The sequence below is a fragment of the Talpa occidentalis genome, unplaced genomic scaffold (genome assembly GCF_014898055.3).
Source record: "Talpa occidentalis isolate TD23 unplaced genomic scaffold, MPIMG_talOcc4v2.1 talOcc4.6, whole genome shotgun sequence".
NCBI classification, from domain to species: Eukaryota; Metazoa; Chordata; class Mammalia; order Eulipotyphla; family Talpidae; genus Talpa; species Talpa occidentalis.
In genome coordinates, this window is record NW_023604972.1 from 16,504,935 (window position 1) to 16,530,576 (window position 25,642).

The 25,642-nt window shown below is 35.0% G+C and overlaps 1 protein-coding gene across 10 annotated transcripts in view; it reads left to right on the forward strand.

Annotated features, from left to right (window-relative positions):
* PCDH7 (protocadherin 7) overlaps positions 1–25,642 on the forward strand; it is a 410,012-nt gene that overhangs the window by 9,364 nt on the left and 375,006 nt on the right. Inside the window, exon 2 of one of the 10 annotated variants that reach the window (XM_037530307.2) lies at positions 893–2,093. The exons of the other annotated variants lie outside the window; for them this stretch is intronic. Within the exon in view, the coding sequence (XP_037386204.1) occupies positions 893–928 (36 nt within the window). The 3' untranslated portion in view covers positions 929–2,093. Of the gene's footprint in view, positions 1–892; positions 2,094–25,642 lie in introns of those variants that run through there. 10 annotated transcript variants of the gene reach the window in all.

Consider the following 25,642-nt stretch of genomic DNA (forward strand, 5'->3'; position numbering starts at 1 on the left):
AATGTGAACTATTTTTCCTCTAAATTTATTTTCAGAAAATTTTCATAAGAATGTGACTTTTATTTATTTCCAGTTCTATTGCTTCTTTTACATTTTAAGTTTGAATATAGAAAAGATATAAATGGTTGAATTTATGAATTTCAAGAATGTAATCTGAACTATTTTTAAAATGAATATAGTGTGACAAAACCATGGCTTCATAGCCCCAATACTATTAGATAATTTAACATCATTTCTTTTCTAGGGTAAGGGTGATAGTGGAGGTTATATAGGAAATTTAGTGTAATAATTGTTTAGAACACTTATGGGTAAGCTGTATATAACCACTTTCTAGACTATACCAAGCCTCTCATCCATTCATTTACTGTGAGTCTATAGAAATAGTAAGATCTGTTCATATATATCTTGAGTCAGCTTTGCTTTTCTTTCCTATTTATTTTAAAAGCCCTCAGAATCTTTTCTAAAGCAGGGACTCTGTTTCAGAACATTACATAGTGCTTTATTTAGCATTAGTGTTGTGGGAGAAATCACATTCCAAGAAGAATTGAGCTGAAACCACCAAAACTAATCTTAATTATCACTTCTGGTGAATTAATGTTTTAAAGGCGGAATAAAGGTTTATTTTCAGGAATTTAGTGATGTTTGTATTGAACTCTAATCCTGTGTACAAACAAAAACTATTAAAGCTTCCAAGTAGGAATCATGTGACAAGTTAACTTCCCCCCACCCCCTGAGCATATTTATTATGTACAAACACATAATTTGCAAATAAAAATTCTCTGCTCCAAAGCCTCTTCCAGAGCACTCCAATTGGGCATAAGACGTTGGGGAAAATTTCTTCATCGCATTTTTTTTTTTTTACCTGCATAAATTTTTATTTTCCTTCTTTCAGATGCGTCTACATCCATACATTACTGTGTTTGGCTGAATTCCACTCTAATATGATGCTCCATTATGCACCATACTGTGATGACCTTGCTACTCCGAGCCTGCTGGAGCCTGCCCTTGGCCGTGGGGTGTCAGCCAATCACTGCTTGTTCCACTTGTGCATTTTATTTTCAAGTTTTTTTTTTTTTATCATGTAAGGAAAAATAGTATTAAAATAAACAAACTTATAAAAGAAACAGTGTTAATAAAGAAATGTGCTACTGATGGATTTCTAAGTCACCCAGAATTCTCTTCTCAAAGAGGTTGTTAGCAGAACTTATTAGTAAAATTAAAAAAAAAAATCCAAAGCATATTTCAGCAATAACTTTAAGACTCTGGCTTTATGCGAACCAAAGAAAAGTTAAGTCTACTAAATCTTTGTGTGTCATAAACGTGAAATACCACTTTGAATAAAATCCTAAACTGATCAATGTTCTTAAGTGTTATAAAATAACAGCACTTCCCAGATCAGTCAGCTAGTTCTGTGCCCGTAAAACATCGTGTCTCCTGCTCATTCTGTGTGTGTATATTTGTGAGAGTCACCGTGTGTCTGTACGTGCTCCCACACATGTATACAAGGACTTGGCGCAACTGTTACAAAGATATTACCTGTAGAACAAATTCGAGAGATTAATTTTCTATTTACCCAAAACATGGCAAGTGAATATTTTTTTAATTCATCTCAACATATTGACCAAAATATCTAAAAAGTTTCAAGGTTTTATTTTTCCTTTTGATTCCTTAAGAAAATTTAGAACCTTTCAGTTAGGTTAACTGAAGTCACCGTAATCACATTCAGAAGGAATGTGCAGTTTCCTGTCTTTGTGAACTGCGTTTATCTCCAGTCTATTTAATTTGATGCCAGATAACAGAAACTCACATAAGGTCTGAGAAGTCCATTCAGCATGTTACATACTGCTTAGAGAGCCAGTGGCTAATTTGAATTGTATAAGTGATATTTGAGGTCAATCAGGGAATTTTCTGGATGAACTCACTAACTCTGTACGTTTGTATGTTTATGTCTCCATTTGTATTGTTGTATAAGTTTGTGCCTAAAAATAAGCGTGTAATTTAACAAATGCTATCATATCATCTGCCCCTATGAAAAGTTACTGAAGTTTTGAAATACTGACAGAAAATGCCAAATTCTTGAGGTTTTTTTTTTTTTTTTTTTTTTGGTAAATCATTCATTGTTAATATAAAATCTCTCTGAGAAAAACAAATAAATATTGGGCAACATCCTGAACTACAAAGTGACAGGAAATACACATAATCATGTAAATATATATATACATATAAACATATATGTAAGGTTGTTTTATTCTATCAGCTATTTAATTTTGCTAAAGGGATATTTGCAGAAGTATAACTGAGAGTATCATGAAATTCCTGAATAAAACCTAATTATCCAAAACTTTTCATTTTGTTTTGAGCATGAAGACAGGTGTGAAAAGTTGGTGAAAATAATCCTTATCACTTTCTGCTTCTTGGAAATGTCATGTTTCCTCCTCCCAAGTAGTAAATTTTCTTCGTTAAATTTAAACTGTAAACTCTGCAACAAATCACACCAACTCAAAAACAAATCATAGATAAAAAAAAAAGTCCATATTTTGGAATAAATGCATGTGCAACTATATATGAGTATCTTAAAAGGAAGAACATTCTAAGGTAGCATTTTGCAAACCTGAGTTGCCACACACTCAAATCAGTGAGTCTCTACCATAAATAGAATGATAGTGGTAGAGTCCTTCACCCATGTGGTGAGTAAATATTGTCTTGTGCAATCTTCACTCTGGTGCGTTTGTGTGCATGTGTGTATTCCTGTTCTTCATTGCCATGTGAGACATTTGTCTTCTTTAGCAATTGCAATGGGTTGAGAAACACAACTCTGGAACGCTTGGGGTGGGAAACTATGGCTATTTACCATTATGAGTGGAAAACACAATGAATCAAAACAAAACAAAATGCCAGCACTCCTAAGAATTTTAGTATAAAATTAAGCTGAGTCAGAATGATCAACAGCAAGCTCTTGCAGCAGCATTCATCAACAGCACAGCAATTTTGATAAATTTATTATTCTCTGCTTTCTTTTTTTTTTTTTTTAAATCTTTGAACATGTCACCTTTGGTTCCATCCAAGTGCATATTTCCGCTCCTCCTGTTCCCCTTGTCCCGTTTTCATTCAACTCAGGTGTTGTGATCAGTGTCTTCTTTATTCCTGGAATTTACCATTTAAGGTGGTGCCTGTGGACAGGTAGAGATTTAAAAATTATCCATATCCTCTCTTAGCAATTAGACATTTTATTTAAAACAACACATTAATTAATGCTCCATTATGAAATCTAAAGAAGAGTATGAGAATGTTAGAGATTGGTTTAGATAAAGTTTACTAGCCAGCATTGGTACTGGGTTTACAAAGAAAATAAGAGTCTTCTGTTCTCCTGGAATTAAAATAAAGATGATTACAGGGCTGAAAAGTGATAGATTATATCTATATCATGCTCCTAAAGTTTCCATGCTTTGAATGTTTGGTCACTAGCTCTTCAGAGCAGTCTGTGAGGGAAAAGTACCAAGTACTGCCTCTGAGATGAGGAAACCCAAGTAATGGAAGCTTTTTCATGACCCTGCTGGAGTTGGCTAAAGAAATGTATAACGTCTTTGAAGAAATATCTGGTCAAAATTCAAGAGTGCTGACAGTCTTTGGGGAAATTATGTAATTTTTTTGTTGTTGGATACAGTATATTTACAGTATATTTTCAGATTTATCTGGGTAAAATCTTTCCACAAGAATTCCTTGAAACATATCCAGCTTTTCAAACTTTTTGTGGTCACAAAGTACAATTAATTCTACCAAAAAAGGGGGTGAATGGGTTTAATTTGGAGAGTGAATTAGTTAACCAGGTTGTACACAGCAACCCCATATGTGATTTTAAAAAGAAGCCCAAGAACTTAGTAACTCACTTTAAATTTAATTTTATTTTTGAAGCTCTCTCTAGAAAAACTACCAGCTTCTTAGGAAGTGATTTCACAATGTAAAATCTTTCTGGGAATGATTTTCTATCTGTAATGTTGCAAAAAATGTTTCTTTGATGCATGTGATTGTTTTTATCCATTTGTTTTATAGAGCATGCCATATCTTTATATATAGATTAGTCATATCTTTAATACACAGTGCAAGGATTTGGAGTGTAATTAAAATGATGAGCAAAATAAGGCCTTCACAGTTAGGACAGTGCAAGGATAACATATGCATATGGCAAGAGATAATTGAAACTCCATGGGACTGTCCCAAATTTATCTTGTCTATCTTGGTATTCCCAGTGCTAACTAGAATATCCAGTATTTAGGAAACTTTCCTAACTATTTAATAGAGAATCTAGGTTTTGATGCTAGGTAGCGAGATGATCCATCCACTCTGATCACAGGAATGTGATGTGGCCACTTTTATATTAGAATCTGAGAGCATCCTACTTACTATCTTGGGTGGACATCTCCATTCTGATCTAGAGTCCCTGGCTTCTTTGTGTAGTGCACACTCTTGTTTCCTTAGTAAATAAGTGATTCTCTGATACCTCCTTCCTTTTTGATGGTGTTGTAAACCACCCCTTAAAACAGTAAAGCTAAACCAAAGAATATATTCAAAACAGGTAAGGGAGGCACTAGTCACACATCCTTACCTGTGGGGGGGAAATGGTTATGTTGTATACCCAAACACATGTTTGTCTTGGTATTCATCAATTTATACATTCTTGCTGACATTAATCATTCACTGCACCAACCCATGCTCATTGACAATGGATATGATTTCATTTCACTGGGATGTCCATGATAAACATCTATTTTTAAAAGTGAGAGTCTAACCAGCTGTAAAGACAAGCCATATACTTGGTTGTCTAAATGAAGAGGTCCAGAGGAGGGATCATACCCTTAAATGAGGTGGGAAGAGAGGTAAAATCTGAGAAATTCCTTGTAACTAAAAAACACTCTTTAAGAACCCAGATACTCTAAGGAGCACACATTTAATTGCAAATGACCTCTGAAGGAGTTCTGTTCAGTTTTTGGCACACCAGAGTGTAAATTGCCTTAAGCAGTTAACTAGGTCAGCGCGTCCCCAAAATCAATAGCCTTTAAGAAATGGAAGTGTGAACCTCTACCTCTGAATCATATGTAGTGTTGTAGACCCATGTTACCTCAAAAATTAAAATGAAAGAAAGAAATGGGGTCTTGATTAGGACCTTAAGGAAGGATGAGAAGACAACAGAAGCTTAGAAGACTGAGAATTCTATTAAGGTACCAATTTTCTCCAACTCCAGCTAAGAGGGAGAAAATATGAGATTATATTCGAAAATGGTATTCCGGTCTAACAAAGGCAAATGTCTGTGGGCTTTGAATTTTGGCTCAGGGCCCTAGTACCATAGGCATCTACTAAGTGTCATGGCTTCATATGACCACAAGATTAGTGTCAAAAAGTAGTTAAGATCCACTTCTCCCCCTTTAGACCAGGTGTTTTGTTGGGTTTTTGTTTTCATTCTAGAATATCACATCCAACTACTCTTGTACTTTACTGCTCAGGTACTTTTGGGAAGAACAAAGAAGGGAAATATACAAACCATTATTGTGTGGCTGTAATAAAAATAGTAGCCCCATCACTACCATTAGTTGTGTCTTACCGTACTTTAATTCAGTTCTCAAAAATTGAGTCCTAATAGGCATAACTTATAGCTAGAAATCTGAAATGTTAACATTTCCCCCTTCTCAACTCTGATCTCAGAAGGTAGGCCAGGCTATAAAATAGCAAGGTTAGCACCCCTAAAATTCCTACCTTCTCCAGCAAAGGTCTCTGGAAGTAGGTAAGACGTTCTGACAATCTGCCTTCTTGCCCCTTTGGCCAATGTGACCTTGTGTGAGTCCATTCAAGTACTGAAGACTTTGAAAATTCCTGTCATATGATTTTACATATGATTTACATATGAATTTACCCTGGTCTGATTACATGACAGAGCATATAAGATCTCATCAAGTGTTTGGGACTTTGTAAAGTTCTACTGCAACTTAATATATTTAGTTATTCATGGATTTCCTTAAACTCTTCTCAAGGTATTTGTAATTTGGAGGTACTTTCACAATTACATTTTAAAAGATTTTTTCTTTTTAAGTTGCCCTAACTAGCTATTTGAAGCCTCTAATATTCTCTTATCTTGATTGATTTTTTCAAAGTTCAATGCTTTCTTACCCCCAGGTTGAGATCCAAAGGCTTTGTGAGTCACTGCATGTGTCACTAGGCCTGGATATTTTCAGAAAGACTTTCAGTGCCTAGTCATATCTCAATGTAAAGAAGAAGGAATTGCTCATTGCTGTAAGCGAGTAGTTTAGGAAGACTCCCAACAGTTTGATATTGTAGACATTTAAAACATTTGGACACTTAAAAATAAGTACCATTACTTTTTTATCAGCCATTTCTTCTCCCGTGTAATTTTTCCTGGGAATTTTTCTTTCACTGCTCATGCACAGTCTCTACTATTAACTGCTATCTGTTATTGAGCTTCTATTCTGTGCCAATCACTGTCAAGGGGTCTACTATATTCTATCATTTACTCCTCCTAACAACTCCAGGAGTCAGGGACTGTTATTATCTCCAGGTGACACAGGTAACGGGGGACAAGAGAACAGAAGCTCTTCTAGATCCCATCTTCTGTGGAAAGCAGGGGCCTTTAAGCTGCAGTCAGCTGCAGTCAGCTCCCCCTCCACCGACATATTTCTCTTTCCAAATCAGAGAATCATGATTAACATAGAAGTCCGGAGAGATTCTAACTTACATATTTAGCCGTTTGTATGCATTCTGATCTAACCTACAATTCCTATTCTTTATTCTCAGTAGCTTTAGAACAAAAAATCTGCACTGACCTGATAGGACTGCCATAACAAATACCTGAGACTGTGTGGTTTAAACAGTAGGAGTTTATTTTTTTTCACAGTTTTGGAAGACTAAGTCTCTGATCAATGTCCTTAAAAATTCAGTTTCTAATGAGAGTCCTCTCTCTTGCTTATAAATCTGTGTGTCTACTCACCATATCCTCATAAGCCTGTCCTCAGTGAATATACAGGGAGAGAACTCTGGTGTCCTTCCCACTATTTCTAGGGACACCAGTTCTATCTTCTAAGGATCAGACCCTAAATTCATAATTAAATAATTATCCAATTAATTACCATCTATTCATTTAACCATAATTACCCGATGAAGGTATTCAAGTACAAACACAGTCACATGGACTGTTGGGGATTCAAATTTTGAGGAGATATGATCCAGCGATCCAGTTCATTATAGAGTCCATTCTTGATCTAGCAAGAATTGCATGGTCTGGACCATGATTTCTTTATGAGTTTGTCATCCATCATATACAGTCTGCACATTTGGGTATACTTTCCATTTACAGGAAGCTTTCCCTTTTCAGGTCAGTTCCAAAAGGCAACCTCATAGATGTGCTGGTGGAACTGATAAAAAGTTGGTTATAATTGCTAAAGCTCTTGTGGAAAATACGGATCTATTACATGTATGCATGTGCATAAAAAACTTAAAGTTCAATTTTTGGGTTATAACATCTAACTTTTTATGCACATCATTGAGTGCTTTCTGCAATTTTCACCTATGACTGAGACTTGGGATGTTAAATAGCATCAGTTATTTTAATTTTTTCCAACTGATAAGTGCATGTGGGTATATTAATGTAAAATCAATATTTGTATAAAACAGTCCAAAATTATTCTGAAAATGTAACAGAGACCTTTTTAATGATCCTGTTCATATTTAACCTTACATTTCTATATTTTTAGCATTAAAATCCAAATGAAAGCTGCAGCAGTTAAGTGGAGAGGGAGTTGGTGGAATCAATAATAATGAAGGCTTAATAATCTTTCTTTTTAAAGGACAGTCTATGTAGATTTTCACATACAGTGGTGTAATAGGTCTGACAAAGATCCAGTGGGTGTGATTTTCTATGGCATGTGAAAAGTGTCAAGCATGGAAACAGGGGGGGTACACTCTGAGCAATTCGGCACTAACCATTGTTTATGCATGCAATCATCTTTACATTGTGACACAAATCCATGGACTGAGGGTATTTTCCCCACTGTGCCTTTTTATTTTCTTTATAAAATTATAAAATTTAAATTTCTTTATAAAATTTAAAATTCATGTGATGAAATACACAATGAGCAGCCAGGGAACTGTAGATGTGTCCAATGCAATGTTTGAATTGATGATTTTGTGAGGGTATGAGGATAACTCATCAACACTGGGAAGAGGAACCCCTTCTTTTCTGTCCTTTGATCAGAATTTTTAGGCAACAGAGCATAACAGCTGAATAGACTTCCTAAGAAATACATTTCTAAGCTCTAGAGCTTATTTTAAATTTGATCCCCTATATTAAAAATGGCAAGTTAATCAGGAAATGGCAATAGTCATAGCATAAATTTAAAAGTCTTTTTAAAATTGCACCTTAGTCTGCTTTTTTTTAGTGTATTTAACTGTTGGACACAGGATCAATTTTAGTTGTGCCTTAGGAATTAACATTTCTATAGCACCTTGGGAACAAAAGATAGTAATATCTTTTTTTTTCAAACTAAGGCACCAATTGTCAGGTCAGGAGCACCACCATTTACTATGATACAAAAACATCTTACCTATTTTCTTTAATATAGTACTATATGTGCACATGCATGTATAATATGTATATGCTTATATACATATCAGCACACAATGTACACATAGAATTAAATAGTTAAAATTTCAGTGAGCAAATAATAAGTGACTATTGTATGCTAGTTATATGATTGTGTGTTAGACACTATTCTAGGCACTAGAGAAAGAATAACAAAAAAAAATCTCTTCATGGAGTTTCAGCTTTTTCAGACAACAATTAAACAATAGTAGCTAAACTTATGTCACATGCTGTATTCCAGGCATTCATCAACATATTTTACCTATGTTAACTCATTAAATAGGTAGCACAATACCATGAATTAATACCTATAATTATCTTTATTCTGCATATGAGGAAAATGATGTACAGTGGAGGGTTGTAATTTGCTGCTGGACACGTAATTTCTAAGATGGAGCTGAGGTTCAAGTACAGTCTGACTACTGAGCCACATTCTCAGCTACTGTGCAACTGCAAAGCAGAGTTCACAGTGAGCTAGTTTTCTGAGAATGAAATTGGATAACTTGCTTCTCTTCAAGGTTTCGATGATATTTCAACCTTCATATTTTAACACCTTTTATTATTTTCTTGAAATTAGGTCGCTCAGTCTAATTTTGTTTAATAGTAACACCTTAACCTTAATCAAAGTGCAAATAAAAGGAATGGAGTAGCAGGCACTCTATGTGTTCTGTGCTTTTGGAAACATCTCATAAATATTTTTTCTTTTTTTATCATTATTTTATTTTCATAGTCTTCATTTTATTCAGTATTCAAATAGTCTGTTGCATGTGTTATTAATACTACCAGCAAAAGTCAATTTATTATCTGTTGTGAATTGTGTTTTGATTTCGAGCAAGAGATACTCTTTCAAAGAATAACATCTTATCTAGAAAATTTTTGAAATCTGTATTTCACTTACCTTTTACCAAAAAGAAAGACTTATTTTTCTTTTGATTTTTTTTCTTTTTTTTTTAAAGATTTATTTTTTATTTATACAAAAGCCAGGGTACAGGCTAGAGGCGCCGGAGGGCGAGAGGATTCACCAGAGACAGAGTGAGGAGCAGAACAGACAGACAGACCGAAAACACTACTGAGGGGAGCAGTGGGTGCAACAGGAGAGGTCTGCTGCCCCATTTGGGTATCTCCCTGGCCGGCCGGGAATTGAATTGTGCTGCAGAGGCTGTGGGCAGCTTCACAGCACTGTGCTCAACCTGCTGCGCCAGTGGGGAGGTCCACTTTTGACTTTTTTCGAAGTAAATGAAAATTAGTTCATTTGAAAGTAAATGAAAATCAGTTCACTATAAAAGATTTTCTATAACTTACTGTGATTTTCCTTAAATTGGGTGCTTACTATTAACCATTCATTTAAAATATGACAGCTATCATTTCAGTTTTTGTCTTTAAATTTATTATTCTATTTCTTTATTTAAACATTACATTTATTTCTTGATGATACATATTTTCAACCATGTAAAATGCAGGCAAGAATCACCAAAGTCCATCTGAAACAAATTCTTTGTAAAAACAAGGGTGTGCGAATGTTTTGCTATAAATGTTTTCTTAATGTGTTGATGACACTTTTGATTATAGTATGTTTATTCAACTGAGCAGATGTCCCAAAATATGTATCTTTGTAATATAACTCTGCATTCTCTTATGTACTATCTATCTATCTATCTATCTATATATGTAATATCTGTGTACTAGTGATAGGAATTGATTTGTGTGATGTCGAGTTAATTTAAGTGTTCAAGCCTCAAAACTAAGTGAATCAAGTTTTTGAGGCTGCTATTTCTACAATTCATTTAGGTTAGAATTTTGTTTCCTTAACAATAGCTAGTAAACAGTAAATAGCTACTAAATAGCTAGTAAACAATAGCTAGTAAACAGCCAGCGTTGCTGCTATGTCCCACTAATGTAAAGAGAGTCTGATAAAGTGATAAGAAACCCAACTAATTTCCTGAGGTCTCCCTTGAATTCTTATGGATTCTGGCAGAATACCTCCTGACCAATTTTAAAAGCCTAACTCTCAAGTGGAAACAACCAACTTAAAGCCAAAATACTCTGGAAATTAGTCAGTGTTGGTTATTGTCCTACTAAGTAGGGCATCATGTATAAATTCTAAAATTACTAGGTTAATAGAGTATAAGCAAAGCAGTTCTAAGTTAGAAAACTCATTCAAATTTAGTGAAAATGGGCCATTAGAAATCTATATGCCTCAGTGTAGATATTGGTACACATTCATGGAGAGAAAAAGAGGAGAAAAGACAAAGAATGCAATGTGTTTTATATAACCACCTTGTAAGAACTTGGTGAAATCCACAATTTACTCTGTATATATTATTATCACTCTAGCAAAATGCTTCCTGGATTCACCTTACAAGTTTGTTTGTGTTTTTATTTTGGGATTATTTTTTTTGTATTCACTTAGAAAATTGAGAATTATTCTCAGTTCCCATTAATAGATACACCGTATACTTACCTTGCATAGTAAGCAAATAATACAAGTAAATGCTTATGTGTTCAGGAGAATTTGTGACTATGAATTTTGAACTTTTTGATTTTTTTTTTAAAGAAAAAACAAGAATAGTTGCCGCAATAGCAAAAGACAGGTACTCTTAATGGCAAACATGCATTAATTATCGTGTATCTGTTCTACTTAGCTGAGAAATGGTTTAATGAAGTACGCAGTTTTGTGTATGTTTACGCTTTAACTCATTTGCTAATCCTTAGTTGAGGTTACATCTTGTGGGACTTAGTCTGATGTCTGCACTATGTCGTGTTACAGTTACTAGGAGAGCATGTGCTCATGACAAAGAAGACAGACTTGTAAAAATAATAATCCATATATAGTATCTCCATAGTCAAATATTTATATATCTGTAGCCCTTTCTCTACATCAGCTATGCTGAGCTCTATGTTTTACTTGTAGAGATGCCATGAGAGAGATTTTCAGAGAATTTTAGACAAAGGAAAATTCAGTAACATTTCTAGCCTTTAATGATCGTGTCCTGCACATTTGTGCAACTCGTGTTCAGAGATGACCTATGTGATGCTGTTTTGATTTCTAGCAATAGTAAGGACTAAAAGAGTGCTGCCACTTGTGCTGTGAATTTTGTTTTGATTTTGTTTAGTAGCAGAAAGAAAGAAATTATTCATCACATTCTGGTTCCTATAAAAGGATATTGAAATGCAGAAAGATCTTCACATCTAAAAGCATGACTTGCCATATAATATGGCTCTGCATTAGTGGGCATGGTCTTGGCTAAGAGGTAGATGCAGATTTTATAAAACGTATTTTGGTCTTGATCTCTAATGTTGAGCAATCACTCAACTTTTCTTTATTTCATTTTTCTTACTTAGTTTTCCATGGGGAAATGTAAGAAAATGTAAAAATCAAACAGTGAAACATTGGCTATTGGCTATTGATGAATGTAATTTCTATTACATATTATAGTAAACAAACTCTCTCTGGGGAAGATAGAGGAAGGATTAAATAAAAATGAAGTAATGATGCCAAAAGCTGAAGCTAAGTATTTTTCTGGAAGAATTCGTTAAAGAAAAGAATATCTTGTTACCAAAAATAGCAGAGTTATGTTGTCATTTTATTCCTAGCACTCGTCTGTGGAAGAGAATTGAAGACATATTATTTTATATCTCAGAGTAAAAGCAGAAATGTCTTATTGAAGAAAGGAGAAGAAGCAGGCTTCTGAAATAGAAAGGAATGTCTCAATTTACTAAGTGAAAAAATTAAGGATTTTGCTTAAGGCTCCAAAAAATGTTTGACTTATTCCTTTTTTTATTATGTAAGCTGGTTTATTGCCAGGTCATTTTATTAAACAATTGAAAAAAATGGATGGGGGGGATTTTTTTCATTAAAGCAAAAAGATAGTAAAAAATCAAAGTGCTAAGAGAATAAAGATAGGAAGTTGTATCTTTCTGGATTTTCGTGATTGCCTATATTTTGTCCCTAAACTTACAGTTAAAAATCTCTGAAAAGAGTATCAAGCACTGAGGAAAGTGTTAGAGAAAAAAAACATACATCCTGTGTTTCTTCAAATTTCTTAGCTCTATATTTTCTCTCTCTCTCTCTCTCTCTCTCTCTCTCTCTCACACACACACACACACACAGAGACACACACACACACACTCAAACTAAACTACTTTTAATTAAAAGCAGTCATACATTTATCTTTGCAAAGTGACATATAAATAAGTTTAGTGCACTTTGAAATTTTTGGGACATATTGGCATTTTTGAAAGATGCTTCCAGAAAAATTATTATTAGCCATCTCACCAGATTTCAAGTTCTGAAGGAAGATGCTAGAATAGTGATTGTCTCTTCTGCACTTTGCAATATTCCCAGCAGACATGGGATTGCAGACAATTCGTGCCTCTCTCGATCTTCAGCGTCCTCTACACCCACACCCTACGGTGGAGTCAATTTGTGATAGTCTGAGGTGTTGCTCTTTTCCTTTTTTCCTTGGCATCCTGTAAGCTTTTACACTTGCTCTATCTTCAACTTTTCCCACCAAGCAGAGGAAGTCAGATGTCAGTAATTACGAAGCTAGCAGCCAAGTAGTGACGCAATAAGGATATTTTAAACACAGTATTTTCTAAGTTTTCAGTATTCCAGTTGCATTAAGAAAGCAAAAGCAATAAGGAGCAAAATTGGGTTTTTTCTCTTTCACCAATAAGCTTCCAATATTTCTTGATCACATAACTAAAAGTCAGAAACTAATAATAATTTTTGCTAACCACATAGCAAAAAAGCTAAGATAGACTCAAAGTGTGCCCAAGATGTGCCCTTGCCAATGTGAATGATTCTTAAGGAGGGACCTTACATGAGTCTACTGGAAGTTATACATTCACATTCATCTATCTATCTATCTATCTATCTATCTATCTATCTATCTATCTATCTATCTATCTAATCCTCAATTATTAATGTCTGCTTGTACCAGCAGGAGCTCACAGTCTTGCGGGGAAAACAGATTATAAAAGAAAAATTATAATGTAGGATGATAAGGGTTATCAGTGGGGAGACTTAGATAATCTATAAAGGGCTTCCTCATTCTTAAGAAAGTTGACAGTCTATTCACAGGAAGGTATAAGTGATGTTAATTTTTTTTCTCCCCTATCAGCCCTGCATTAGTCTTGCAAACTTGACCAAAGAATCTACTGTGCTTGCTGGAGCTGAGTTGGAATGCATTTTCTCCAACACCCAATCATCCTTTTCATTTTTACACATAATTATTTTTTCATGCATTTCTAATGGATTTTTTTTTCAATTTTTATTACTGGAAACAGTTAATAAACAATTCAATGAACCTCACTGATTTTTAGTCATTCTATGATTTTGACCCAAAATTAAACTTCATCCCTTTAACTTTTCACTCTGAATTCTTCACTCTTGACTCTGAATGGCTTTTAGTGACTTTTGATATCAGACCACCTTCAAATGGGAATAGATACTTTCATGGGAGAGAGTGAGTGAAGAAAGAACGCAAGCTGTGGAGCAGGTCTTATCTAGGTGCTTTAAATTCATGGCAACATTACTGGAATGTTTATACCCTCTCAAGATAACTTGGAAAAATACAATGATTCATCTGAGTCATAAGTTATATTTTTCCAAAAATAGCCTGTCACGAAATCTTTTATTTTTACACCTTGCATTTATTTTATGCATTGATTATAGAAAGTGTTACAGTCCTACAACATCCCAAGAAAGATAATAATAATTATTTTAACAATTTCTAATTATTTTTGGTGCTTTTCATTTCTTCTAGTGTTCCCCTTTTCATCCAAGCACCTATCATGTGGTCTATTAACACTGCTACTTGCTATCAACTGGCTTTCAGAGAATCCTGTTTAAGTGACTGGTAGATGACAGCTTTCAAGATATTGCCTCTCTAAGTTATATTTCTATTGGTGGAGAATTTTGGAAAAACAAAAAGCCCTGTTGTGAGACCATGCAGGGAACAGCATGTGAAGACAAAGTAATCCTTGTTTATGTCTTCCTGTCATTCTTGGTTCCTGGATTTCTTAAAGGTGTCACTTCATAATAGACCTCTGGTCTTGTGTACAGATGGCATTCCGGTCCTTCTTATTTTGCTGATACCACTCAAAGCCTAATTTCTTGGTTTATTTGATAGATATGATCTCTTCCTCTAAAGTGATGACAATCCTTTTCTTAAAATTCCAGGATAATTTGAAGTATGGGAGCCCCTCACCCCCTAGAGATATCAGAGATTGACAACTCTCACCTAAATAATAAAAAATAATCAAAAGTAGATATTTGTCATTCTGAAAAGTATTACCAAAAAACAAAGAAGCAGGCAGATGGCAACATTTTAAAAGTATATTTGTCCAGATTTCAGGGTAAGAGTGAAGAAAGACCCTAAATGGGGATTAATCATTGGAAAAATAACCAGATTGGATGTCTAGGAGATGAACTTCATTTATAAAGACCTTGTAACATGAAGGAGAAACAGAAATGGGTATCACAGTGCAACAAATCATGGGTGCAATTCTCCCCCTAATAATAACACCATCACAGTTTCTTAGTGTTTTATGCTGTTATTTTTTCTGGCCTCTTGAGGCCTTATTTTCCATAACTATTCTTGACATTTGCCCCATTTACTTTCTAAAAAAAAAAAAAATTAGAATATATTTAAATATCTCATGGCATAATTTAAGTCAAGACATTGACTTTGAGACAACATTTGAAACAAGACATTGTTTGGGATAGTCTATTATACCCGCTGGTGAATATGTTAACTTTACTAGCACCTGTTTGTAGGAATTGGAAATTGACTTGATACAACAACTTTTCAGCTAACAATTATTTCAACTAAGTCAGACTGATGGAAGAAAAGTGGTTTGTTTTTTCTATTTTTTTCTTCATTCCTTCATTGTCTTTCTCCTTTCCATTTTCTTCTTTTTCAAGATTTTATTTGGGTAGAGTTTGGTAAACCATAAACATGTTTTTTACACTGAATGTCTGAGGATTTAGTAATCCAGATCATTTTCATCACTGAAGCATTTGTATTACTGGTCTCTTGGTGAATTCATTCATGAATCAGACTATAACAGTCTAATTAATCATTTGAACAAGATATAGGATGTCTTTATATTTTAAGTATTTTAATGTATCTTAAAATTATTCTTCAGCATGGTAATTTATATTATGGTTTTGTTAAAGATTTTGCTTAAAGTAATCTTTGTGATGATAAATTGCATTAATGTTTTATATAGTCATCTATTTATGTTGAACTGCGCCTAGGAGAATGGCTCCCCAGCCAAGACACATATTCCTGTCCCATGGAACATTGTCCAGTGCATCTCACCATAGATTTTCAGGTGTCTTCCCGTCTTTCTTTGGTCTTGTGCTAGTTTCCTATTGTCCTTCTAGCAAATTATCTTAAACACAATGAGTAAAATAACAAATATTTATTTTTATAGTTCTCATGGTTAGCAGTCTCAATGGGCCTCACCAGACTATAATTGACTTGTTTGTAGCTTGGTGTTTCTTTCTAGATACTTGAGGAGATATGATTTCCTGTATCTTCCAGTTTCTAGAGGCTGCCTGGATGTTTTGGGTTGGCTCTTGACCAGCTTCTGTGTTCATAGCCAGCAAAGGCTGGTAGAGTTGCTTCCACATTGCAACTTCCTCTTTCTTCTACTTCTTTCTTTTTTTTTTTAAGATTTATTTATTTATGCGTGTAAGAACTGAGGTGTAAGCCATAGGTACAGGGGGTGAGAGGATTCACCAGAGATTGGGGAACAGAACAGGCAGATATACTGAAATACACTGCTGCGGGGAGCAGAAGGTGAGACAGGAGAGGTCTGCTGTGCCCGTGTGGGTATTTCCCTGGCCAGCCTGGGATTGAACTGATGCTGTAGTGGCTGGCTATAGTTTGATAGTGCTGTCGTTAACCCCTGCACCAACAGGGAGGCCCTCTTCTACTTCTTTCTTACATCTTTGATACTGTGATTACATTGAGCTCATCTGGATAATTCGAGAAAGACATTTTAAGTTTAGTTGATTAAAAACTTCAATTTCATCTTTGATTTTAATCTCCTTTTGTCATGTAAGGTAACATATTCACAAATTCCCAGGATTAGGATGTGAACATTCTGCTCACTAAAGCTCTGATAGGCAACTATTCCAAATATTAATATATATTTTTATTTATTTATCTTAAGATTTATTTATTTATACAAGCACTGGGTACAATCAGCAGTGTGGGAGGGTGAGAGAATTCACCAGAGCCAGAGCAGGCAGAAGGACCGAAGTACACTGCTGAGAGGAGCAGCGGGCGCGGCAGGAGTGCTCTGGGTGCCATGTGGGACCCTCGCCGTGGCTGGTCACCACTCCACCTTTTTTGTGCAGTTGCAAAATATTATTTTATCACCACCTAGGTATTTTATTACTACTTCTATATTTTACTTTTCTCTCAAAATAATTTGAAAAAAAATTAGGGAAAAATAAGTTGAAGTAATCAGGTTTTTTCCCCCAATAAGATGAAAGTTTTATTTTCATAGATAAGCTATCACATATTTTGTGATGTGCCCAGTATGTTGATTTTCAATTTGGTGATTTCACTCTTAACTTCAATAAGAGCATAAAACTGGAACAATTTCTATAAACTGTTCAACTTATGAAGTGCCTATTGAATACAAATTCTATCACTGTTTTTAGTTTAAGTCTGACCTGCTGAAACATAGCCAGTGACTGCCAGTGAGACCAGCCTGTGGGCACAATAGCGCTGATTCTTCTTTGGGATTCAATAGCCTAATCAGTGTCTGTCCTGTGGAGAAGTTGTGCAGATCCAATGAGGTCCTGGATACAAAGCTCATGCGACATACAGAAACTCAACCTAAGACATCCCTGAGAATTGGCCTCACAGTGCAAAGGAAATATTAATGCTGAAAAAAAAAAAAAACATTTATTCTTAACAGTTCTCAACAATCAATATTTTGTGAGATCTTAATGAAGACATTATCGGTTATTGCTTTGATTTCTGAACCACTCATGCCGCACATATGCTGATATCACTTAGTAAGGTCTGATAGCAGTTACTCTCTTTGTCTGAATGAGAAAATTTCAAGAGGTCTAAGGTCTCTACTTCATCATGGTGAAAGCCAGAAGGGAGGAAAGATAGAAGCATTGGGATTCTGAAATGCATTAAGGACATTCCCTGATGAAACAAAAAATATCAAATGTATGAGAAAGCCTAGAGATTTTCTATGTTTTATTGTAATCCTTTTCAGCATTTAATTTTTTTTTTTTTTGCATAAGAGGTACAGAATACATTGTTTTTGAGGAGGATCCTAATTGTCAATACAACATGTCTACAATATTATTCTTCTAAGCGAAAGAAAAGAGATAATAGTGACTGACTGTATCACTGACATTTAGTATAACACCCAGAAAGCTCCACTATAACTTTGAAATTTCATAAGAAACTCATTAACCCTGATGATGAAATGCTGGCATTTACACAAACAGTAATAGAAAGGAGTTTAGTTGACTGTTTACAAGGCCATATGAAATGAGATTATGACTACAGTTAAAAATAGTCCAAAAATATTATTATTGCTCTGTAGGATTTTTTAAGTACAGGTTTATGGGTTTCATTTTCTCATCTGTAAAAATGAGTATTCTAATAATATCTATTTATGGAATTCTGGAGTTCAAATGAAATTAAATAGGTGAAAATAACCTTTAAATTGCAAATTGCTATCCACATGTTATTATGCCTATTAGATTAATACTTGGGGAACTGCTGAACATACTATAGGTCATGGAACACTTCCCTACAACTTAGAAATATGGTGCCTAAAATGACAATAATACCAAAGTAGAGAGACCCTAACCTATGGGGAGTTTGGTGAGTGATAGTCATGGTTTTCCACCCCTATGGTGAAGGAAAAAGGGAGAGAAAGAAGTCATGCATTGAGGATGGAGAAATATTTAGTGAGGCCAATCAAAAGTGGTCCTATGACTGCGAATCTGAGAATAAATACGTTGAGCTCTGTCTTTTCTCTTTTCAGTCTAGGCCAATGATTCCCACTGGTCAAAACCAGTCAGAGAGAAAAGGATCCTGTAAATATAATTCACACTAATTAACAACCATGTGCATAGATCCCAGAACATGATCACAATGGATAAAAGTGAGAGTGGACAGTATGTGGGATGGGTGGGGGTCAGGTATGGAAAATATCTAACTTCAACCTTGAATCATTATCTCATATAAATACTCAACTCTGCAAGTTCAAGAGGAATTATGTCTGTGGATAGGTTCACCTATATAAATGGGAAAAGTTTCACCTATATAAACCATGAGCAGATATTTGAAGAAAACCCAGAAATAAATCTGTAAATTTATCTTCCCTAGAGATATTTTTGTGTTTGCTCACTATATTTGAACATAAACATTTCTTTCTTTCATTTTTGTATTTTTCTATTATAATTCTTTTTTTTTTTTTTTAATAGAGGCATGCTTTATTTATTTGTTTGCTGGTTTGTTTGTTTGTTTTGTTTATACATGCACTGGGTACAGTCAGAAGCACGGGAGGGTGAGAGAATTCACCAGAGCCAGAGCAGGGAGCAGAGCAGGCAGAAGGACCGAAGTACACTGCTGAGGGGAGCAGAGGGCGGCAAGAGAGGTCTGCACGCCATGTGGGACCCTCCTCCGGTGGCCGGGGAGAAACCGGGGATTGAACCGGCGGCGCAGAGGCCGCGGGCAGCTTCGCAACCCAGCGCTCAACCGCTGCGCCACCGGGGAGGCCCTATTATAATTCTTTATCCATTTGTATTCATTCATTAATTTACCAAGTCGCTGATAGTATGGATGCCAGGTACTGGATCATATATAGAAGTCACAGAAAATGAATATGAAATGATGCCCACTCTGGAAGCACCTTCATGTGTGGAAGGATAGAGCCAATAAACACACTACTACAACATTTGGACCATTTATATATAAAGTTGTAAAAGGGAATAAGGAAATACTGATTTTCCCTGATATGTAAAAAGGACTTCAGGATTGGTGATGCTAGTGCAAGCTGACTTAATCTAAAAACATTTAAAACATTTTCCAACTTCTATAGCTTTCTGTGCCATGAGCCATGGGTGGCATGAGAATTTTGTCATTAAATTAGAATCCTTTAAAAATAATATCTTAAAATTGATGCTGTACATATTCAATTATTTCTGAATGAGCTTAATTTAGTGAAGATTTTACTGAAGCATTTTGCTATTCAAAAGTGATAGTGCTTAATAAATGTCCTTTCCTAGACTTCTCTGGCTACAGTGCTAGAAGATCAAAGTTTTCAGAAATATTTTGAGAATAAGAGTTCCTCTTCTGATTTTTCAATTATAAACAGTCCTTAAATCTTCACCACATGCTGGAAAATATTTCCTACATCCTCATCTTTTGGAAAGTTTTGAAATAGTCATAGTTGGAGAACAGATTTAAAGAGTGTCTGTAGGATATACACATACATAAAATATAAATATATAAATGTATATAATGTATATCATGAAAAATTGGAACTTAAATTTTGTATATATGGGTGTTCTTCAAGTTCATGCTATGTAATATGAATATGTATACACATATATATACATACATGCATAAATTGATTTGGTCTTCACAAAATTTATTTATCATTGTGTCCCCCATAGAAGTAAGTACATGCTGTGTAGGTGCTTAATGTTTTTTTAATTTTAATTTTTTTCAAATTATGCTAACTGAGGTGAGGTTTATTTACATTACTGTATCTGCCTTAAGGGTTATATATTTAAACCTCTACAAATGTATCTTTTCACACCATGCCCATGATAACATTTTCTGAATTAACATAGTACATATTAATTTTAGCAAGAAAATTAGATTTTGAAGGTTCTCCAGTTGAGTAAGTATCTACTGTAAGGCTATACATTTTCTTTTTTTTTTTTCCCCTTAGATAATTTTATTTTATTTCTGTAAGATTTATTTTTTTATATTCACCATACAATTGCACCCCCTTATTTTGACCCCAATCCTTCCTCTCCCCTCTCCCCTCCATAGTGTGTCTCTGGTTTATAGATGCTTCTTGATTTTGATTTTTTCTTTATTATAGTTATTCTTTTTCCTGGTCCCTTATTTAGGTTTTCTAGATTCCTGCTATGAGTGAGATCATCCGGTATTTTTCTTTTTCTTTCTGGCTTATTTTGCTGAGCATGATCCATTCCAGCTCCATCTATGTGGCTGCAGTGTGCATAAGTTTATCTTTTTTGATTGCTGAGCAATATTCCATTGTGTATATATACCACATCTTCTTGATCCAATCATCTGTTTTTGGACATTTGGGTTGTTTCCAAAGCTTAGCTATTGTAAATAGTGCTGCTATAAACATAGGGGTGCAGGTGCCCTTTGGAATTAATGTTTCTGTGTCATTTGGGTAAATACCTAGGAGTGGAATTGCTGGATCATATAGAAGCTTTATCTTTAGTAGGTTGAGGAATCTCCACACAGCTTTCCATAGTGGTTGGACCAGTTTGCACTCCCACCAGCAGTGCAGGAGAGTTCCTTTTTTCTCCACATCCTTGCCAACATTTGTTGTTGCTAGTTTTTTTTGATATGTGTCATTCTCACTGGTGTAAGATGGTATCTCATTGTAGTTTTGATTTGCATTTCCCTGATTACAAGTGATGTTGAACATTTTTTCATATGCCTGTTGGCCATTTGCATTTCCTCTTTGGAGAAGTGTCTTCTTAGCTCTTCTGCCCATTTTTTGACTGGATTATTTTCTTTGTTTTTGTTGAGTCTCATCAGCTCTTTGTAAATTTTTTGTGATCAGTCCTTTATCATTAGTGTTGTGGCTATACATTTTCTTCATAAGAATTTCCTTATATAATTCTCACTCTAAGAAACATTTGGGGATTAAAATGAGGGAAAATATTTTTGCCATTCTTCCCTACCTACCAATTTTAAAATGAAAATTCTCCCTATTTAAAAAATGTAAACCAGTGGTCAGTAGGATTTTTGAGGGTATATTAAAGTTTGTTTTCTAACTCATATTAGAGATAAAGTTGAAATAACACGATTGTCCTTGAGGAAAGAACATATGTCTAGTCAGTTCCTATTCTTCCACTCTTCACCAGTACATCCTTTATCATATTTTTCATTCTTTTTTTTTTTTTTTTCCTGGTTGTTGTTGTTCTCTTTGGCTAGCTAAAGCAGGGTTATGGATTTTTCCAGCAAATCTGCAAACCAAGAGATTGGTGCTAGGAATGAGACAGCAGCTGCAACTACCTTCTGTCTCTTCTCTCTACTCTTGAAACTGAAGCTTTTAGGACAATTTCATTCTAATTGAGAAATTAGCCTCAATATTTTCCACTGCTCAATATAATGGATATTCACAGTTATCTTTTGACTGGAATGTGAAGAATGTTTAAAATGTGGACTCTTTTGTTGCTAATATTTTTTGTAAACCTTCCTGAGCCATTCTTAGTGAAGGTCAGATGAATACTGGCTGAAGAAGCTGGTAAAGAAACATTGACCCAGATGCTTATACAACCTGTCCCTTGTCTTGCCTTTGTCTCCTTGTTTGGAACAATTGGAAACATTTTGTGAATAAAGTGTGTTTGACCCCACATGCACTGTAGGTATTTAAATAAATGGTAAATGGTTTTCCAAAGGGTAACTAAATGATGCATAACTACAATCCAATTAAAATATTAGATTTCAATATGGGAGCATTTGAACTTAGTGTCATGGATTTTGGGAAGTTCTGAAAGGAATAATATGTGTTTAGTTTCCAGGAACTCCTGATTAAAATATATTAAAGAAAGTGGATGAGTTCTCAGCTGGCTGGTATGGAAGACAAAATACCAACACTGTCAGCCTCATGCCTGGGTGACTCTTAAGTCACTATAAACAATAACAGGCCCTGTAAAAGACAAGGTCAGAGCATTTCTCTTAACTCTTCCTTACAGATTATTTTTATTTCTGGAACCTATCTTTCAAGTATTTTTAACTGTAGAAAGAGAGATAACCTTTACGACTCTCTCTTTCCTTGATAAGGAAACTGAATGAAAGCACTTCGGTATTTACACAATTGCTCTAATGTGGGCATAGTTTATTTTTGTGAGTGGGGATATTGTTAGATGATGAGACATTTCTTCAGTGAGAGTCTTGGTAAAGAGCAAAGTACCAGCTGTACTTCATGTGGTTTGGCTTCTATGCCTATGGATTTTTGACATGGGACTCAGGCTAAGTTTGATCTGGCTTCCACAGCCATGACCTTTTTTAGGCTGTATTAGAGGACCAACTGATTCTACTTCTTTCATTCAACAAATTATTTTTTTCTTAAACATCTATATTCTTTGGAGCTCTGTTCCTGCTTTTATGTTGCTCCATATACAATGAATTTTAAAAATTCCGATGTAGCCTCTCCTAAGTATTCCTCCTGGAGAAGTAATTACATTACTTTCTGATTTCATTGAACATATAATTAAGGAATTACATTGCAAAAGATAAATCACTGTATCAAAAAGCTTGACTTTACCCAAAAGTGTTTCTGATCACAGAAACCACCAAACATAACAACACAGTATGTTTCTAATATGCATTTTCTTAAGATACAGTGAATCTCTATCCACAGGCTTGTAAAAATGGATTCGGATTGGGTCATGGTGTTAACTTAAATCTGAAAGATCCCCTGGATTTGAAGAGCAGTTAGACTGTTCTTATCTACTCAATGCCATCAAGATTTGCTGCAAACATTGGGTAGTTTTTTTTCTTTCTTTTTTTTTTTTCTATTTTTTGGAGGGAGGAGGGAGTAACAGAAGGAGTTTTCCCATTAGTCTCTAACATGACTCATTAGAACATGTCCTGAAATAAGTTTAGCTCCATATCAGGCAAGTAGTGGAGCATTCTCTAGTCATTTATCAATTGAAAAGGAAGGCGCTTGTCATATTCAAGCAGCTCCAGTGATGTGAGCAGAAATGTATCACTTTATTATTTTACCTTTCTTCTGCAGAAAACATGATATATTGATTTATTTTTGATTGCTTGGGTCTAAGGTGTTTTATGCTTGCAAAAGTTATGAATTAAAGGTCCCAAATTGTACAATGTTAATAGCAATGAAATTCACACCCAATGCAGGAGATTTTAGTTGGAACCAATAAATCTTGTCAGACTCAAGGTACTTTTATTGCTGTAAAAAAAAAAAAATGAAGGTCACAAGATAATACTATTCAGGAAAGTATGTAAGACATTTAAAGAGATTCATCATCTTTCATATGACATGCAGATATCCTTTCATAGGATTTCACTATTTTATCTTCAATTCAATTTGGTATTTAAATATTTAAGTCAATACTTTAAAAACCCATATGTATTTATTTTTTTACATTATCTAGTTGCATCATTGAAAATGCAGAGGGGTGGTCTGCATTTGTGATGAGTGGTCATGATTGTGTGATGGTGTTCAGATGGTTTCAACAATTTTATTTATAATAAGGTTTAAGGAAATCTACACTGATGGTTGATTTTTTATATACTACACACTGTACCAAGTGTACATTGGCTGTTTAGGTAATTTCCTGCTTAGGGTGCTTGCAGATATTATTTTTATGTTGTTTTATTCTGATGAAGAAACAGACTCAAAGTTTAATAATGTGCCTACATCATTTAATTATTAAGGGGTGGAGCTCAGTTGGAACCCATGGTTCTATCTATGCCTTCAGTTTTTCTCTTTCAGGTTAGTCACAGTCCTGACCTAGCAACTAAGAGTTTGTGTGCCTCTGTAATATTTTTATTTTGTTTTGTTAGAGTAGAAGAACTGGGGTGTAGGCCAGACGGAGGTTGGGGGTGGGAAGATTCACCAGAGACAGAGTGGGGAGCAGAACAGGCAGATCTACTGAGATGCACTGCTAAGGGGAGCAGCAGGCTAGATAGGAAAGTTCTGCTGCACCATATGTTGGTTAACTCCCTGGCTGGGGATCGAACTCAGGCCATGGTAGCAGTGATAGCATTGAGACTTAACCCCTAGGCCACCAGGGAGGCCCCCATGTGTGCCTCTAAATGTTAATGGGAAGATGAAGCTCAAATGTACTTGATCTTCAAAATTTAAACAACTCAAGTTTTTAAAATTGCTGATGCATCTCTCGCTCTATAATATCATATATATTATATTTATATGTATATATGCATATCTTATATTTATATGTATACTAAATTTATTTAAAACGTTTTATAACAAACCACTTTCCCCATCTGTTGGTGGCGGTGGGAGGCGATGGCACAGTGTTGGTTCTCTATAATTGCTTATGTCTAGAAAAGCTGACACATGAAATCCTGTTCTTAACAGGCATTTTGTGTCCTGGAAACTGCTTTCACCTCCCTGCACTCTGTCCTTCTCCTCAGAGAAACGAGGCCTTTAAGTCTGAGTCCTCAAAGCCTCTTTGCCCTACTAAGTTTTTTCCTCAAAAAATATGTATATTGTCTACTGAGCCCCTGGCACAGACCAAAGAGCATTACAAAGGAGGAGACTGACTAATGAAGCCTCATAACAACCCTAAGAGTAGGAATTGCTACCAACCTCCCTCTTATTCCTCCCCCACCCACATTGAGCAGATGAGGAAACTGAGGCACATAGAGTCAACTAACTTGCCAGAAGTCGTACAGTTAACAAATGGCGTGTAACCCTTGAGCATCTGAGGTTAGAGGCCATGATCTTCATCATTACTTTGTATAGACACCCTGACTTGTGTTACAGTTTCTTTTTACCTTTTATGTTTCTGTATCCAGTCACAAAATTTAGCTAAGATTGATCCCACCCCTTACATCTCTTCTAAAATGTAGCTTCATTAATTTTTTCTACTTGTCTTATGTTCTGCCTCTCCCCATTCATTCTTTCCTCTACTTATAACATTTTGAAAAATACCAACTTCTTCATAGCCTTTTTTTTTTTTCATAATGTGGAATCTTCAACTCTGTATGTTGACTTCTTCAGTCCCCT